Source organism: Balaenoptera musculus, chromosome 7, assembly GCF_009873245.2.
Source record: "Balaenoptera musculus isolate JJ_BM4_2016_0621 chromosome 7, mBalMus1.pri.v3, whole genome shotgun sequence".
NCBI classification, from domain to species: domain Eukaryota; kingdom Metazoa; phylum Chordata; class Mammalia; order Artiodactyla; family Balaenopteridae; genus Balaenoptera; species Balaenoptera musculus.
Window position 1 is genome coordinate 69102048 of NC_045791.1, and position 19115 is coordinate 69121162.

A 19115-nucleotide genomic window follows, 5' to 3' on the forward strand; every position below is an offset into this window, starting at 1 on the left:
TATTATTATTTTTGGCTGTGTTGGATCTTCACTGCTGTGCGTGGCTTTCTCTAGTTGCAGCGAGTGTGGGCTTCTCATTGCAGTGGCTTCTCTTGTTGCGGAGCACGGGCTCTAGAGATGTGGCGGGCCTCAGTAGATGTGGCACGTGGGCTCTAGAGCACAGGCTCAGTAGTTGTGGCTCACGGGCTTAGTTGCTCCCCCGCATGTGGGATCTTCCCAGACCAGGGCTCGAACCTGTGTCCCCTGCATTGGCAGGCGGATTCTTAACCACTGCGCCACCAGGGAAGTCCAATAACACATATATAAACTTGCTTTTAAAAATCATCTGAATGATAATTTCCATGAGTGTTAATACAAGCTATTAATAAACTCAAAGAAATTCTGTATTGGATGTAGCCCTCAGTTTCTCTCAAGTTGAGTCCTTCAAAGTGAGGGCAAATTGTCCATTATGCCCCTGAGTGTTGTGGCCTGGCTGAGTGAATTGAATTGAGGACAGATGGAGAGAGAGATACGGAAGCAGCTTACAGAGAGAAGCACAGAGGACCGTGGCTCATTCATTTGGGGGAAATAGTCCATTCAGCCAGAAAGTAGCAGGCTAGCTATGCAAATTAGTTAGAAAGTCTTGCATGTACATGATGATAGCTGTGAGAGATTTTTTTTTAGGGAGCTAGGACCCTGGAGCTAAAGAAGTTCTGGGTTCTATAGGATGGTTCTATAGGATGGCTGGAGAAAGCCTAGTCCTAAGCTGAAACTGCATGTTCAACCTGGAGCTTGACAAGACACCGTAGTGTTTTCTAGGTTCAGAATAAAAGGTGATTAAGGTTGAGTTCTGGGATAACTTTGGAACTGAGAAATCTGATTTACTGTGTTATGATGAATTCTTAAAATCTGTGCACCTGTTAATTACAGGACTGAAGTTTAGAGCTGCTAGTTTTTCCCCCATTGGTCAAGTTGCTGTGCTCAGGTGAAGTGAGAATGGTCATTATTGAGGAAATAAAGGTCAGGTTCAAAGGTGAGAAACTCCAAATCTCTGGGCAGCTGTATAGAAACTTATCAGGACTAAGTTGGTGAGTTTTCCGTGTGAGGAGAAGGGTGGTGCCTGGAGATTGTAGCCTGTGTGGGTAACTCACCTGAGTGTTCTGAGGGCGTCATAGGGAGAGATTCTTAGTTATCCAATGGTGTGGTGGTACGGTGTTTCTTTCACCAAAAAAAAAATTGACTTTAACAAAGTTGAGTAAAATAGACAATACTGGTATTGTTAATTTAGAAAGTTTTCAAGCTGGACTCCTTAAAATCTTCATGCTGCTTTTAAGATAAAAAACTGCTTAGGTACTGTTAGTTCATTGATTCTTTTTCCTTTACTTACAATAACCTCATAACATGTACCAAGATATCAAAATCATCAAAGTTACTGAATTTATACACTTGGAGCTTCTGTATTCTACTGATATTTATGTATCCATGTATGTATATATTATATATAACTTATAATTTAGAGCATACAGATACCATAACTTGTTTCTAAGTCAAAGTGCCTCAGCTATATTAATATAACCATTTTTCTTAATGTTGAGGTTTAAGTCAACCAAAGTGAATTGTTTTAACATATTATTCAATCCTTGGGGGGAAAAGGCATTTAGGTAGGCAGGTGTTTTTGTTTAATTTTTAACTCTATCATCTCTACTGCCTGATGTTTGTGTTGTCACTACAGTACCACTTTGTTTGGACAGTTATCTCCAGGAATTGAGGAATTCTTGTCCTTTGTGCTTAATTGTTCCAAGATATTTTAAAATATCATTTCTTATTAGAAAAGCAGTATATATTTATTGTAGAATATTTGAAAATTATAGAAAAGCATAATGAAAAAAATCCTCCACAATTCTAGTACCCAGTGATAATTACCATTAAACGTCTGTTTATCATTAAAACATCACCTACTAGCCTTTCAGACTCTCTCTATATGTATAGAGTGCATATGTGTATAAACACAAATTAGAAACATACTATGATACTATATATACACTTAATATTATAACTAACATATATCCCTATTAAATATTCTTCAAAAATATTATTTTAAGAACTACATTGTAGTCTATCTTACATTGCACCAATGTTTAAGATTATTTTTAACTTTTTGCTACTGTCAATAATACTAATCCTTCTTCCGTGGAAATATTTTAACACAACTGTGACTTAACACAAAAAAGGGCCAGACTGGAGTTACTGGCTAAAGGTAATAACATTTCTAGGGATCTTGATACATTTTTCTCAAATTGCCCTGTGGAAACCCACTTGTTTGCACGCCCATTAGCAGAGTATCAGCACCTGTTTCACCATACCTGCAAGAATGAAAATTAACTTTAAAAACAGTTTTGCCCATCTAATAGTGAAGTAGGATGTCTCATTGTTTTTATTCACTTTCCTTTTATTACTGTTGAGGTTGGACATATTTTCTTAGGGTGGTTGACCCATAATCTTAAGAAAACAGCATATATTTTTTAAAGCAGACCTGATTAAGACAAAACGGCTATGACAATTCACAATTAACTCCATTGCATTGACATCTTCATTGTTGTACTAATTCTCAGCCTCCTAGAGTCCATTAAAGGAACTTTTTTTTTTTTTAAAGCAGTAGAGTATTTGTTATGATAATAAAGAACATGAGCTTCTGTGTGAGCCCTGCCGGTTAGTCTTGTGTAACCCTAAACAAGTTGCTTAACTTCTCTAAGCTTCAGTTTCCTTGACTGTAAAGCAGGGCTGATAATCCTCACAGTAATTCTCACAATACTGAGATAGGAATTATTAAAGCATTCAATAAAATGCAGCTACTACTGAAACTGAGAAATGTTTCTCTCCTAATTACCTGATAGGTATGTCAAGGTGTGGTAGCATGCCTCTTATAAGCCAGAACTTTTCAAGTCCCAACAAGTTGCACGTTTGAATTCACTTTATTATTTAAACTTGCTAGAAGAGCAGCACAGCTAGTGGGACTTTTTTAATAGAAAAAAAAAAGGTGATTGGGCTTGGGAGATCACCTGGATTGCTAGCCCAAGTGTGACCTCAGAGTCCTGCAGGACACAAAGATGCTTGCTGGTGTGGTGCTTGGTACTTTAGAAAGTTGCCCCCAAACTGATGGGATAAACGGGCTTTCACTTCTTCCTTCTTCCCCCAAAGGGTGAAAGAAAGAGCACTACTTTAATAATGTTGTTGCTAAGCTTGTGAGCTCATTCAAGGGTCATTACGTGAACTTGGCTTTTCCTTTCATTTAACATTGTGCTCGTGTATCCACCTGACTATTGGTCTAGGGTTTTGTAAATATAATGTAGATTCTCATTCAAAGTCTTTCTTTCACTGAGAATTCAGTTCTTTGCATAATGGATTTGAGACTATAAATCTTTTGATCTTTAAAAATAAGTTTCAAATTTTACATGATATCTAGTCTTCCACCCGGAGGATGCGACTGTGATCTATAGCAGCTGTTCAGCCATGCTGACCGGTTGACTGCCAGATTGGTTGTTAGCAGTGCCGAGGCATCCTGACATCACTCTCTGAACTGCTTTCTCTTTCACATTCTTGTACTTTTCCAGCTGACGGCCCGGAGGGTGGGTGCCGATTCCACCAGACGCTGCAACTGAAAAGCCAGGTTCAGAAATGTCAGGTATCCTCCGGGAGCTGCTCTGTGTCTCTGAGAAAGCTGCCAACATTGCCCGGGCGTGCAGGCAGCAGGAAGCCCTCTTCCAGCTGCTGATAGAAGAAAAGAAAGAGGGAGAAAAGAACAAGAAGTTTGCAGTTGATTTCAAGACCCTGGCTGATGTACTGGTACAGGAAGTTATAAAACAGAATATGGAGAACAAGGTAAGAAAGCTCCCAGCCAATGTAATTGCAGAATATTTGCCCCTGTGGTTTTTTCCCTCTATAGAATAACATCCCTTCTCCTCGCCACCCCTGCCCCTCCTCGTCCCTCCTACCCCCATTACTAACACCTTGGATTCTAATAAACAACTTGGGTTTTTCCCCTTGTTTTGACTACAATATACTAAAATGTGTGCTGCAGAAAAAAATTTTAAATACGGAAAGATAAGAATCCTCTTAATCCTACCACTAGAGAAAACCACAGCTGTTTTGCTAAATATTGTTAGAATATTTTCCTTCTGTGTGTGTACATGGCACATACAACTTATTTCAAAAGAAATGAGAACATACTGTTTTATAACTTTTTTTTTAACTTGATATATTAAGTCCCACCTTTTGACATAATAATTTATCTAATGGTTGCCTCAGTTATGGGCTCATAGAGTCCTGGAGACTTAAAGTCTCCCTTTATTTGAGTAGGAAAACATTGTTTATAACTAACAATGATTGTAATTCTAGGTCTTTTAAGCTGACTGGGGAAAAGAAATTATATTCATAAGTAGTAATAACAAATAATAACATTAGCAGACACTTATAAATGCTTACTGTGAGCCAGGTACTGTTCTAAGGGCTTTAAATATATTAATTTAATCATAACAATTTTATAAGGCAAGAACAATTATTTCATTGTAATGGATGAGAAAAGGGAGACACAGAGAGGTTAAATAACTTTCCTAAGGTTACACAGCAAGTGAATGGCACGGCTGGTTTTTGAACACAGGCTGACCGAGTCTGTGCTCTTTGCAATACTATATTGCTTTTTATATGGTAATCTAATAATTTCTTTTCTTTTAGGTTTGGGAGGATAGAATTTTATGTCGGAAAGCCCTACAAAATATTAGAATCGTTTCTATGAAATTCTCAAAATATTAGGAATCATTTAGAATCATTTAAGTGAATTCTTGACCACAGGCAGGAAGAGAGAATAAATGACCCCTTGAAATTTCTACAAACTGTACTTTTTCATGTCCTATAATATCTGGCTCCAATAAACTAAAAAGGAAGCAAATTTATTTTTGTTACTGATCAAGAGCTGGGTGGAAGGGATGGTTGAACAACTGGATTAGAAATGTATCAACGTTAAGTTCTGTGGGCTAATATTTGCCCCAGAGCATTATAACAAGTTCAGGCAGTTGTTCATTCATGAAGTATATGCTAGGACTTATGAACACATAAATGATATTCACTTTTGGCTTGTATAAAATAGTTTCATGACTCTCCTATACTGTAGCCTCAGAAAGGGTTTCTAGGCAGGCTGGGAGACTGGAGCTTCGGCCCTGGATGAATTGATGAATTGGCTCAGTGCCAGCCCTTGTTGATTTGCATTGTTCTTTTTTTTGTTTTTTAATTATTTTATTTATTTATTTTTGGCTGCGTTGGGTCTTCGTTGCTGTGCACGAGCTTTCTCTAGTTGCGGTGATCGGGGGCTACTCTTCATTGCGGTGCGTGGGCTTCTCATTGCAGTGGCTTCTCTTGTTGTGGAGCACGGGCTCTAGGCTCGCGGGCTTCAGTAGTTGTGGCACATGGGCTCTAGAGCGCAGGCTCAGTAGTTGTGGTGCACGGGCTTCGTTGCTCTGAGGCATGTGGGATCTTCCCAGACCAGGGCTCGAACCCATGTCCCCTGCACTGGCAGGCGGATTCTTAACCACTGCACCACCCGGGAAGTCCCGACTTGCATTGTTCTTTAAAAGAGTTAAAAATAACAAGTAGCTGTGGGCACTATTAAAGCTACTGGCCATCTGTGAATAACTGAGCTCAAATATTTGAAGCATTTCCTTGCTTTTATTGCCTGAGAACTGTACTCATATCATAATTCAGCACATATTTTGAGAGAAATTATCTTTACTGCAGAGAAAATCAGAAGCAAAATGTGTCTGAAAGCTTCCTGGTCATACAGAGATGAGAGAAAATTCCTATTTAGCTTTTTTTTCTTTTTTAAAAAAATTCTATATTGGCACATAAATTGTTGGCAAATAAAATATTTCCCCTTTTTTGCTATATCACCTTCCTAGCCTGGTGGCTAATGATACCTCCAACAGGTACAGAAAACACACCTGACAATGAAAACAAAATCAAATGTTATCCTCTGATACCTTCTATCCAATCTCAAGTAATCATCTCAGGTACTTGGTCAATAACATTAACTTGTATAAGCTACTTAGGTACTATTTAGGAGCAACAGTTAAAACATCTCCTTTGTAAACATTCTAGCTCTATGGCCCTTAACTAGAAGGATGAAGTTTCCAGAAGTACTTCTGCAGACTCAACAATACATAAGGAAACCAGACTTCTACCATGATTTGGACTTTCTAAAGGGGCAAAGGAGCAGGAAAATATTAGAAAACTAAGTACTGAACCAAACTGACTTCACTTTTTATACTTGGATTGATTTCTGGAATTGTAAATTTCAGATCTAATTGTGCTATTTAATTTGAAGTATAAAATGAAAATCTGTTCAGAATTGAACATAAATGTGGGATTTTCTTTTTTTCTTTATTGTTGTATTTTTGTCATACTCTGAATCATTCAGTTTCCAGGCTTGGGAAAAAAAATTTTTGGAGAAGAATCCAATGAGTTTACAAATGATTTGGGTAAGTATAAAAATCTTAACGTATTTTTATAACTTAATTATCATATGGTATTTTTATTTTCAACTTACATCATGAAGTAAATGGATGTTTGGAGGCCTTTCATGTAAATAACATATTTGAATGTTAAGCTTCATTCAGTACTTCAGAATATCATGCCATTTAAGATAGGGAGATGTGGCATTTTAGGATTATTTAGCAAGTCCACATGTATTATTCTAGATATAAATCTGTAGCATTTGAATAATGTATGATTTAACCTTTGGGAAAGTTGCATGGCCCTTTGGGAATCTGATGGAAGTTATAGATACCCCCAGAAAGACGCACATCTACACAGTTTTGCAGGCAATTTCAGGTCCAAGTAAACCCATTTGTGGAGACCTCCTAGGACTCCTAGGGAGTCCATAGACCTTGGCTGAGAATGTAGAGGAGGCCCTGTCCCTGAAATCACCTCATGGCTTCTGTGGTCTCAGAACCTCTGTAAAGGGAGTTGGACAACCAAAAAGGTTCCTTTTACTACCAAGTTTTAACTCTTATTTAATTAGTTTCCTGTGGACCAAATTCTCCTTTGATGGACCACCAGGTCCCTTGTGATAGAGAGGAAAATATCAAAATCGCTGATCCTTTTTAGAGAAACAAATTGTTTTTAGTTTGTCTGGGTTTTTGTTTGTTTAATGGTAGAAGATTAAAGTAGTGAACTTTAAACACTGATCATGTGACAAATAGTTAAACATCTAGAGGCATGTTTACAAAGAAAACTAATTTCTGGATTAACTCTGGAGAAAAATTTGTCTCCTTCATGGGCAGTGTATTAAAATGCACTTAATTCTATGACACTCAGTAGGAAGAAAGAAAAATCTCATTTAAACTTAAGATTAAAAAAAACACCTGTACAGGAATAAAGACACAGTTGTAGAGAATGGACTTGAGGACATGGAGAGGGGGAAGGGTAAGCTGGGATGAAGTGAGAGAGTAGCATGGACATATATACACTACCAAATGTAAAATAGATAGCTAGTGGGAAGCAGCTGCATAGCACAGGGAGATCAGCTCGGTGCTTTGTGACCACCTAGAGGGGTGGGATAGGGAGAGTGGGAGGAAGACGCAAGAGGGAGGGGATTTGGGGATATATGTATACATATAGCTGATTCACTTTGTTATACAGCAGAAACTAACACGATCTTATAAAGCAATTATACTCCAATAAAGGTGTTAAAAAAAAACACCTGTGACTAACCCGTAAGAAATCCTACACTTAAAATCCTGTTTGACTACTTCATAAACAGTTATTTTAATATTTCATTTACGTATCTAGAATTATAGGGGCAAAAAGGCATTCCACGTACATTTTCCTTAGAACTGAAGGAGAGAATGGGTTTAGCAGAGAACCATGGCGAAGGGGAGGGGCTGGTGGATGAGGTGAGGTGAGACAGTGGAAGTTCAAAGGAAGGAGTTTGGATTTTCCTTTAAGCACGATCGGAATTCAGTGGCAAATTTTAAGCAAAGGAGTAATGTGATATGATTTGCTCCCTTGAATGATCCCATGACTTTTACTGAGTCTAGTGTAGGTGCTCAGCAAGTGGCAGTGATTAGCATTATTATTCCCCAACTTTTACAATCTCTTTTAATTGAATTGAACTACATGTAATTGTTTCTTGCTGTTTCAGAATCATCATTGTAATAGACTCACACTGTGCTTCCCAAACTCTAAGGATCACATGAATCACCTGGGGACCTTGTTAGAACTCAGTAGGTCTGGGATGGGGACTGCAGTTCTGAATTTCTAACAAGTTCTCAGGTGATGCAAATGCTGCTGTTCTTGGAATGGCTAGGTTAGTTAGGAGTATTTGTCTATATACCACAAAATCTCCAAAGTGCCATGTTTTCTTAATTTTTAAAAAATTTATATTCTGCATTGCTGTGACTTTCTGTTGCTATTAACTTGCCTGTTTTTGCCAGCCTCTTTTCTTACTTTTGCGGGGGCCGGAAACCAGATTAAGCAAGAGTCTAAGAAGTGTCTTTAAAGTGATGGTAAAGCACCTGGATTCGGTAACTTGGGATTTCAATCGCAGAAGCAGCTTTGCTTGCATCCTGATTTCCAGTGGTTTCACAGAGAGCTATTCTATGTATGTCAGTTAGAGTCCTACCGCTTTACCACATTTAAAGATTAATGTACTTCATCTTATGTTACTTTACTGAGCATAAACAATTTAGGGAGGTAGAAGCCCTTCTTTGTACTGATAAGAACTCCATTCTTTTCAATAACATATTCAAATGTGAATAGGGTGACCCACAGTATACGAAAAGTCAAAAGGCAAAAAATATAAAGATTGATTATCAAGGACTCAGGGTTCTTAACTGGTCCATGAGCTCCCTTAAACTAGATACAAAAAACTGTGTGCATGTGCCCATGTGGACATTTTTCTGGAGAGTAGGTCCTCTGACACCTGGGATTCATTCCTTGCTGTTAGGTGCATGACTGACCACTGAGCAGCTATGACTTTATGAAGGCCACTGGGTGATTCTGGCAATCCGCCAGGTTAGGAAACACTGGTATGGATATGTTGCCCTCACCTAGTCTGAGGTGCCCTCACAGCTTTTGTTTCTTCCCACCCCTCTGTTGTTCTTTCTCCCCTGAAACTTGAGATGTAATGGTCTTTAGTTTGTCTTTACTCTAGGGGAAAAGATTATCATCAGACTGTGTCCAACAGAGGAAGAAACAGTAGATCTTCTCAACAAAGTCCTTAATGGTAACAAGTTGGCATCTGAAGCATTAGCCAAGGTTGTACATCAGGACGTTGTCTTTAGTGACCCAGCTCTGGATGCAATAGAGATCAACATTCCACAGGACACTTTGGGAGTTTGGGTGGATCCTATAGGTAAGTAGAGAGAGTGTTTGCTTTTGTTTATTTGCTTTCATTAGTAATCCTTTTCTTTTTTTGGCGGGGGGGTTAGAAAAATAAAAATTGAGGGTATGGTTTAACTCTCCTAGGAGTTTTAAATTTTTTGAATTTTTAAAATGATAAATGACTTTCACTGCCGTGGCCCGGGATCAATCCCTGGTCAGGGAACTGAGATCCCACAAGCCATGCGGTGCAGCCAAAAAAAAAGATAAACGAAGAGCTGAGGTGTGTGTTATATACATATATCTATCACATATATCTATAACATGTGTGTGTGTGTGTACACACTTATACACACACACACACAGGCACATATACAAAGCTGAATTAACTCATTTTTGAAAGACCTCAGGGGCCAGACTGCTAAATATGAGAGAAGAATGAAGTGATAGCAGCTATAACTAATTGAGCACACATGCCATTTTAAGAACATTCAGCACCAGCAGATTATTGCCATCTGGGAATACTGTCCAGCTCATCAGATTTTTAAAAAAAAATCAAAATCCAGGTTTTTATGTGAGATCTCACAGTTTAACCACTGGCTACTAATTCAGTTAAACAAGCAAACAATCAAAACCACTATACAGGCCAAGCAAAACACAGCTGAATGTGACTCTTAGCAGTCAGTTTGTGAGTCCTGTGTAAACCTCACCATTAATTTTGTGGTCATGATTATGGTAGAACCATAATCTATAGCTCATTGTTTAAAAAGTGTAGGCCTCTCTCAATGATGCTATTAATATAATGCCCTAGGTATTAATCTTCGGAAGTCCCCCTTTTCCCCCAACCTTCCTGGCATATTCTACCCAGTACAACTGCAACCAATCACGCTGAACAGGCAAACTCCCCCCACCCTCCCCATCCTACAAGCACATTAATAATGATAGAAATGCCTTTAGTTATCAGAGAATTAGAGAATATTCAGCCTATGGATTGTATATGCAAACTAAGAATGTTTTCCAGAATCTTTTATTGCTTGAAGGTAAATCAGCCTCAGTTAAGGTTTTTGAGGGACAGAAACCTTGTTTTCTTATTCTATCCTGAATTGATTCTGTTAGCTAGCTCTCTGGATCTTGTGCCTGGCACATCCTTAACTGGGCATTAACTCATTAGATGTTGGCAGTCAGCTGCTGGCATGTACAGTCTTTTAAGAAGAAACCTAGCTACTTGGCTTCTTTTTCTCAGGAGTACCATCAATTTCTTCCTCTTGTACTACCATCATTGTCTCCTTCCTTCTAATTTGAGGGGCAAAAACAAACAAACAAAAAGGTAATTCCACCCCTGACAGATTCCTGGAAGGAGGCTTTCCCATCCACCTTGGACTTGTCCTCTGATTAGTAAGAGCTCTAAGGAATCCCCTTGGTTATCCTGAGCTATTAGCTTTTAAATGATTTTGACATGTGATGGATATTTGAGTGCTTGTTATTTGCAAGGTACTATGCTAGCTGCCATAGGAACTATAGACATGTCCTTTCTCTCCAAGAGTTTCTATATAGTTGGGAAAATGAAACACAAGCAGCTTAAAAGTGAAATACAAGAGGTCAAAAAAATAATTCAATATAAGTGGCACCCAAAGGTAAAAACTGATTGGTTACTATCTTAGTCAGTTTGGGCTGCTATAACAAGATACCATGGACTAGGTAGCCTTTAAACAACAGAAATTTATTTCTCACAGTTCCAGAGGCTAGGAAGTCCGATATCAAGGTGCCAGCATGATTAGGTGAGGTCCTTCTTCCTGATTCATAATTGGTACCTTTTCACTGTGTCCTCACATTCTGAAAGAGACTAAAGATCTCTCTGGAGCCTCTTTTGTAAAACACTAATTCCATTCATGAGGGTTCCACACTGAGGACTTAAGTACCTCCCAAAGGCCCCACTTACTAATACCATCAACTTTTGGGGGTAAGAATTTTGGGGGGACATAAACATTCAGACCATAGCAGTTACCAAATTAGAAGAGAGAAACGATATAGTACAGGGTTTGTAGATGTATTCATCATCGTCTTCTAAGTAATCATTTCAAATAATCCTAACAAATTTGCTTCATTTTTCAGATTCAACTTATCAGTATATAAAAGGTTCTGCTGACATTAAATCCAACCAAGGAATCTTCCCCAGTGGACTTCAGTGTGTCACTATTTTAATTGGTGTCTATGACATACAGACAGGGGTGCCCCTGATGGGAGTCATCAACCAACCTTTTGTATCACAAGACCTAAACACCCTCAGGTAAAAGATGAAAATTTTTGGTATATTATGGTTTTTAGAATTTACAACCTCAGCTTTGCTTATTGTCAAGATGATCTCTCCGCGTGACATTCCCATGACTCGGTAGATTTGGTATTCCTACTAAAAATCTGCATGTTTGAATTAAGGTTCTTTTTATTCTCAGCCCTGGGTCTTGCAGCAAAATGTGACAACGATCTAATGAAAAGTTGGGTAGGTACGGCCAGGGTTAGGACCTAGCTCTGGGGTGCTCTTCTGGTAGAACTGCCAGCATCACTTCCTTTAATGCCTCCTCCCTCCTCAGGCTCCCCTGGACTCCTGTGCAGGGCACAGATGCTCCGATCCATGGCCCATGCTTGCGGGGCTCCAGGGCATGGCAGAGGCCAAGAAGAAGCAGCTTTTCTCCTGTGATTTCAGTTTTTTATTGAAATAGATAATATTTTTTTCCACTTGTATAGAACTGCATATTTTTATTTATAAATTTATTTGTTTATTATTATTATTGTTTTTTGGCTGCATTGGGTCTTCGTTGCTGCGCGCGGGCTTTCTCTGGTTGCAGTGAGTGGGCTTCGCATCGCGGTGGCGTCTCTTGTTGCGGAGCATGGGCTCTAGGCGCGCGGGCTCTAGGCACGCAGGCTTCAGTAGTTGCAGCACGCAGGCTCAGTAGTTGTGGCACGTGGGCTCAGTAGTTGTGGCTTGCAGGCTCTAGAGCGCAGGCTCAGTAGTTGTGGCGCGCAGGCTTAGTTGCTCCGCAGCATGTGGGATCTTCCCGGACCAGGGCTTGAACCCGTGTCCTCTGCATTGACAGGTGGATTCTTAACCACTGCGCCACCAGGGAAGTCCTAGAACTACATATTTATATTAAACTTTGACTTGCTTCAAGCAACTGAGAATTGTTTGTTCTTTAATAGTCATAAACTACGCCTATGGAATTTTGATAGTTTTCTTCTAACCCTGCCTTCTTCCAAACTGAAAGTGTTTGTTGTCTTTAAAGGGTCGTTAAGAAGTTAAAAATAAGTGGGACTGGGTGCTGGCATAATCATGACCTAGAAATGATTGACAAAGTAGTTAGTAGCCCAGATCCTAGAGTGAGACTTCCTGGGTTTGAATGCAGATTCTACCGCTGATTTACATTCTTACACTTACATTCTCTAAGCCTCAGTTTCCATCTCTGTAAATAAACTATCCAGCATATATAGTAAGTTAAACATTGAGAAATGATAGGTGCTATTTTTGTTGTTGCCAAAAATAATGAGTCCATCTTTCTTGGTGTTAAAACCAAAGGGGAGCTAGTGAATTAGAGAATGAAAAGGCGTTCCCAACTGAAGAAAAGCTTAAGGATTGTGAAAGATTTGCAGATTGAAAAGATTATTTATCTGTTCATCTTTCCCCCCATTAAACTTTAAATGCCAAAAGTGGCAGTGAAACTTTGCTCTGTTCCTGGAGGCCAGAAATCCCACAAATATTTTAGCATTGTCCTAGATGGGTGTGATAATACAGAAGAACTGAAAGCATTCCTAACCTGCAACAGCACAGGCAGCAAAACGCACAGGGAGTAACTTTTAGAAATGAATTAGCTACTTGGTATCCATTTCTAGGCTTAAGGACCTTGAGACCCATTATGTTATATATTTTTCATATCATCAAGTTGGGAAGCCATATGAGCAATGAAAAACGAATGGGATAACCTACGGCCACAAACTGAATGTTCTCTTCTACAGGTGGAAAGGACATTGCTACTGGGGCCTTTCTTACATGGGGACCAATATCCATTCATTTCTGCCTCCCGTCTCTACAAGAAACAGCAGTGAAACGCAGAGCCAAGTGACCCCAAACCCCAGCTCTGAGGCGGAATGCTCCCACCCGTTCTCAGCTGTCATTAGTACAAGTGAAAAGGAGACCGTCAAGGCCGCACTGTCACGTGTGTGTGGAGAGCGCATATTCCGGGCAGCTGGGGCTGGTTACAAGAGTCTCTGTGTTGTCCTCGGCCTTGTTGACATTTACATCTTCTCAGAAGACACCACGTTCAAGTGGGACTCTTGTGCTGCTCACGCCATCCTCAGGGCCATGGGTGGGGGAATGGTGGACTTAAAAGAGTGCTTGGAAAGAAACCCCAACTCGGGACTTGACTTGCCACAGTTGGTGTACCACGTGGGAAACAGAGGCGCTGCTGGAGTGGACCAGTGGGCCAACAAGGGAGGACTGATCGCTTACAGATCAAAGAAGCAGCTGGAGGCATTCCTGAGCCGCCTCCTCCGACACCTGGCCCCTGTGGATGCACATACATAGACGAGCTCCATCCTCAGGGACTCGAAACCCACCTTCCTCTTCTGAGGAGCATTTTTCCATTATGTGTTCATAACGTTAATGTCAATAAATGACTGATATTCGTGCTGCAGTTAAATGTGCGAGATTCTTAATAGTGGATTTTGTACTGTTTATGTTGCTTGAAACACTTCAATAAAATATTGAAGACAGGAAAAATTCCTGCTCAATTAGTAAACCTCTTCTAAACATCTAAGGGATAAGTTAATGTCACTGAAGTATTAGGGAGAGCAAAGAGGGGGTTGAGCTTAGTTTTGTTTCCCTTCTGGAGGAAAAATCTGCAGCTTTAGCCTTTGGCAAAACATTTAGAACTGTGAATTTAGCCATGTTCATGTACTTTCAACAGTATTACGTTTCTTACAAGAATTAAAGCCTGGAGCACTGTGGGCTCCTTCCTACTCACATACCCTCTCATACTCACACATTCTAATATTCTCTCTCAAATTCATAATCTCATGTGCCCTCTCATTCTAATTCTCTCTAATTCTGTCTCTAATTCTCTCTAATACTCTCACATACACACTCTATTTCTGTTGGTAAGACAGAAGGGGATAGGGTAAAGAGGTTTCTGTAATTTTTGCATATTTACTGCACTTCAAAAACCAGAAGTAGAGTCCTTGGACTACTAGAATCCCATGTTTGAAGGTCCTCTGAGGTGGGTGGGACCACTTTTCCCATCCTGTTTAGCAGCCCTGGTGAGGAGGTAGCGCCACCATCTGGAGGGATTAAACTCTCACCTCTGACTTCTTTCAGCCTTGCGCCCTCTGGGGGCCAAAGGATATGTTCTGGAGCATTCTGTTTTTCTACAATTACAAACAAATGAAAGTAAATCAAACTCTTTTTAATAGTATTTCATTGCACACAGCAGATTCAATGACTTATTTAGTGACAGGGTTATAGTTTTTAAAGTCTGCACGTGCTTTGTGATTGTGGGTCCTCAAGCAGTTTATTCTTACCACTAACAGTCTAATTTTAAAGGTTGACTTTTAAGTCAAAGTGAGTTCATTCTTCACAAAACACATTAAAAACCAAAACCCAGAAACTAGTCCTGCTGCCTGATAGTCATCAGAATGGAGAAATAGAATATGGTTCAAGAAAAAGCATTTGTTGTCCACATAAACATTTTTAGAATGTAACTGATCAGTAACATGCAGTGAGAAGTCATCTTCAATGTGATCTGAACAAGAAGTTTGTCAATTTATTGTGGGGAAGATTGGATAGAACAGAGAATCCAATATATTCTGTGAACATCTATTATACACATCCATTGTCAATCTTTGCCGGAAAGCTAAGGCCCTTCCTTAAGCATGTGTGTGCTGATTGGTCTGCACTGTTTTTCTTGCATAAACCACACCCATGGGAGTATGATCTCTGTTTCTGATTCCTTTAGAGGGAGAATTATTAAATATTTGCCGTGTAATCTGAGAACATAATCATTCTGGATTTAAATTTTTTCTCTCCATTTTTACAATTGTCTCATACTCAGTAAATTTTCAAGACTCATCATTATTTTCTGAAGTCTTCAATTCTCTGTTTTAAAACATTTTACATTGTATTTAATCTATTATTAAAAGTAAAATCGGAATATACAGTTTTGGAAAGAAGCCAACCACTCCAAGTAAACATACACCTCAGTTGATGGGAATGGGAGTTGGGGATTGTGATGGAGGGGTGTTCCAGAGAGTAGCCTGTTGGTCATGAAGATCAAGTGTCTTGTGCATCAGCCAGTGTGTTTTGCAGGAGACTGGCAGAGAGGTGAGTCTGCCAGGTCGCTTAGATGGAAGGTGATAAAAAGAGAGCTCCCCCTGCACATCAATAAGAGCAGTCTCTGGGAAGCCAAGTCAACGTTGGTTCCTCTCTTGCTCCTGCAATCCACATCCAATCACTCAGGAAGCCAGAGTGATCCTTTTCCAACATCTATCAGATCATGTCTCTGTTCAAAACCCTCCAATAGTTTTTCTTTTTTTTTAACATCTTTATTGGAGTAAAACTGCTTTACAATGGTGTGTTAGTTTCTGCTGTATAACAAAGTGAATCAGCTATACATAAACATATATCCCCATATCTCCTCCCTCTTGCATCTCCCTCCCACCCTCCCTATCCCACCCCTCTAGGTGGACACAAAGCACCGAGCTGATCTCCCTTTGCTTTGTGGCTGCTTCCCACTAGCTATCTATTTTACATTTGGTAGTGTATATATGTCCATGTCACTCTCTCACTTCATCCCAGCTTACCCTTCCCCCTCTCCATGTCCTCAAGTCCATTATCTACGTCTGCGTCATTATTCCTGTCCTGCCCCTAGGTTCTTCAGAACCATTTTCTTTCTTTTTTAGATTCCATATATGTGTGTTAGCATACGGTATTTGTTTTTCTCTTTCTGACTTACTTCACTCTGTATGACAGTCTCTAGGTCCATCCACCTCACTACAAATAACTCAATTTCGTTTCTTTTTATGGCTGAGTAATATTCCATTGTATATATGTGCCACATCTTCTTTACCAATTCATCTGTCGATGGACACTTAGGTTGCTTCTATGTCCTGGCTATTGTAAATAGCGTTGCAGTGAACATTGTGGTACATGTCTCTTTTTGAGTTATGGTTTTCTCAGGGTGTATGACCAGTAGTGGGATTGCTGGGTCATACGGCAGTTCTATTTTTAGTTTTTAAAGGAACCTCCTCCAGTGGGTTTTCAACTCTCTCAGGGTAAAAGCCAAAGTCCTTGCACAGCCTATGTGAGATAATAGAAAAAAAATTAAAAAAAATATATATATATATATATGGGTCTGGCGCAGAGCTCCTAAAACCTTTGTAATCTCCTAAGCGATAAGAGCACTAGGAGCATATTTTGTTCCAACAGGTAGCCTCCTGGATGGCTCCTGGGTGTGGACGTCACCAGAAAGACCGAGCCGTAATCAGGAGCTTGGAATTTTCAGTCCTGACTCCCCCACCTCCCTGCCCCCAACTTTTCTAGAGAGGCTAGAGGGACTGGAAATGCAGTTAATAATTGATCATGCCTACGTGAGGAAACCTCCATAAAATCCCAATAGTGTGAGGTTTGGAGAGCTTCCAGGTGGGTGAACACATCCACCTACCAGGAGGGTGATGCACCACAACTCCACGGGGACAGAAGCTCCTGAGCTCAGTACCCTCCCAGACCTTGCCCTATGTATCTCTTCATCTGGCTGTTCTCTTGTATCCTTTATCATATCCTTTAATAAACTGGTAAACTATGAGCTTCCCTGAGTTCTGTGAGCCACTCTAGCAAATTAATCAAACCTGAAAAGGGGCTTGTGGGAACCTCTGGTTTATAGTCGACTGGTCAGAGCACTGGTGACAACCTGACGTGTGACTGGCATCTGCAGTGGGGCAGCAGTCTTGTGGGACTGAGCCACTAACTCAGGTAGACAGTGTCAGAATTGAGTTTCTAGGTCCTATCTATGTTACTAATTTACATTTTGTTTTCTGTCTCATATTTCCCATGTTACAACTGCTGATTTATTCCTTCTCTCATGCAGTCATATGGTACTGTATCTTCACTGATTTAAAATCTGTTAAAAATAACATGACTATGGAAAAATTCTGATCCACCATTTTGTTTCAATAGTCCAAAGTGAACCACAAATGAAACTTGACACATACCTTACTACCAAGGAAAGAGTAAGAATTGGTATTAGGGAAAGAGCATGGGTTTTGGATTAACACACCTGGGTTTAATGCCACCTACAATGTGATCTTAAGTTAGGTACTAAGCCATGTAACCTCTTTGAATCCCAGTTTCTTCATCTGGTAAATGATTTATGTCATCTGTCAGGACTACTGTAAGAAGGAAGTGAAATAGTGTGTGTAAAACATCCCTTACATAGTAGATGCTCAATGAATCATAGCTACTAATACTTTTATTTTTCATGTATAACGTAATCAACCTAAACATTATCAGGGAACAAAACCATGACAAAATAAGTTAAAAGAGAGACTTCACTTTATTCAGTCAGTCATTCAGACAATTTGTTAATAGGCTTAATTCTTTTACTGTAATATAATAACATAATATCATGTAACAGCTAACATATACTGAGCACGGTACTCCAAGCACTGTGTTAGACACTTACTTGCATTAATTTATTTAATGAGCAAAATTTGTGTATTCCCAGCTGCCATGGCATAACACTGTCTTTTCCTCCTGACTAGATGTTTTGCTTGTATTTAAAAAATCTAAATTAATTAATAAAATAATTTTTCAAGATCTGCTTTTTAAAACATTTTCTACAGATTCCTTTTACCTGATACTCTGTACGCCAGCCACGTGCTTCCACTTACCGCCACCTTAATCTCAATCGAACTGTTCCTAAGGATTGGCACGCATGGTGAGTAGGGTCCTAACGATAATTGTCTTTTAATGCCCTTTGTATGTTGCCAGTCTTTTGCCCTGGCTTCTGACCCACTAGTTATAGGCTCCCTGCATGAGATTTTGACATACCAAGGGATAAGTATTCTATAAAGGGCTTTCTGCTATGTTATAATGATGGGAGTATGAAAAAACAGAACTTTGCACCTGTGTGTAAAGTCCATAAGATAGACCTGTCTGGAAGAAGCGCAGCCAGAATAACTTTGCAGTAATACTTTGTATCAGTAGCATTAGGTTTAACCGTGAGTGGCAAAATGCCAAAATAACAATGGCTTAAATAAGATAAAAGCTGAAAGGAGGCTCGAAAAGCTAAAAAGTCCAGAGCTGAAAGGAGGCTCGACCCCGAAGTCCTCAAGGAGTCACACTCCCTCCATCTCGCTGCTCCCCCAGCCCCAGACCATGGCCCTTCTTCTCAGGTCTAAGACAACAGGATCTGCATTTTAGGCAGCAAGATAGAGAAGACAAAGAAGGGAAGGATAGGTGATTTTTCACATCACTGACCAGAACCTAGTCACATAACTACACATATAGTCTCCATTTTGGGTAACCATGTACGCAGCTGAAGAACAGGCATTTTATCACCCTGGAAGATGGGAAACAGGTATTAGAGGTTATCTAGCAATCTCTATCGCCCAGTCCAAATGAGCTGTCCAGGCTTTTGCCTTCATCTGACCTCTGATCACACATCTCTCGTTCTATTTACTAAGGTCTCATGACATTTATAGCCAGATTTTTCCAACCCTTAGCTACA

The 19115-nt window shown here is 39.7% G+C and overlaps 1 protein-coding gene across 4 annotated transcripts in view; it reads left to right on the plus strand.

The window, feature by feature from the left end:
* The window catches only part of INPP1 (inositol polyphosphate-1-phosphatase), a 33830-nt gene extending 19790 nt beyond the window's left edge, over positions 1-14040 (plus strand). For all 4 annotated transcript variants that reach the window (XM_036858708.1, XM_036858707.1, XM_036858706.1 and 1 more), the window contains exons 2-6: positions 3591-3858; positions 6446-6506; positions 9182-9382; positions 11461-11635; positions 13354-14040. In XM_036858708.1, coding sequence (XP_036714603.1) covers positions 3655-3858; positions 6446-6506; positions 9182-9382; positions 11461-11635; positions 13354-13921 — 1209 coding nt within the window. In that variant the 5' untranslated portion in view covers positions 3591-3654 and the 3' untranslated portion in view covers positions 13922-14040. The remainder of the gene's footprint in view (positions 1-3590; positions 3859-6445; positions 6507-9181; positions 9383-11460; positions 11636-13353) is intronic.
* The last annotated feature ends 5075 nt before the right edge of the window (positions 14041-19115 follow it).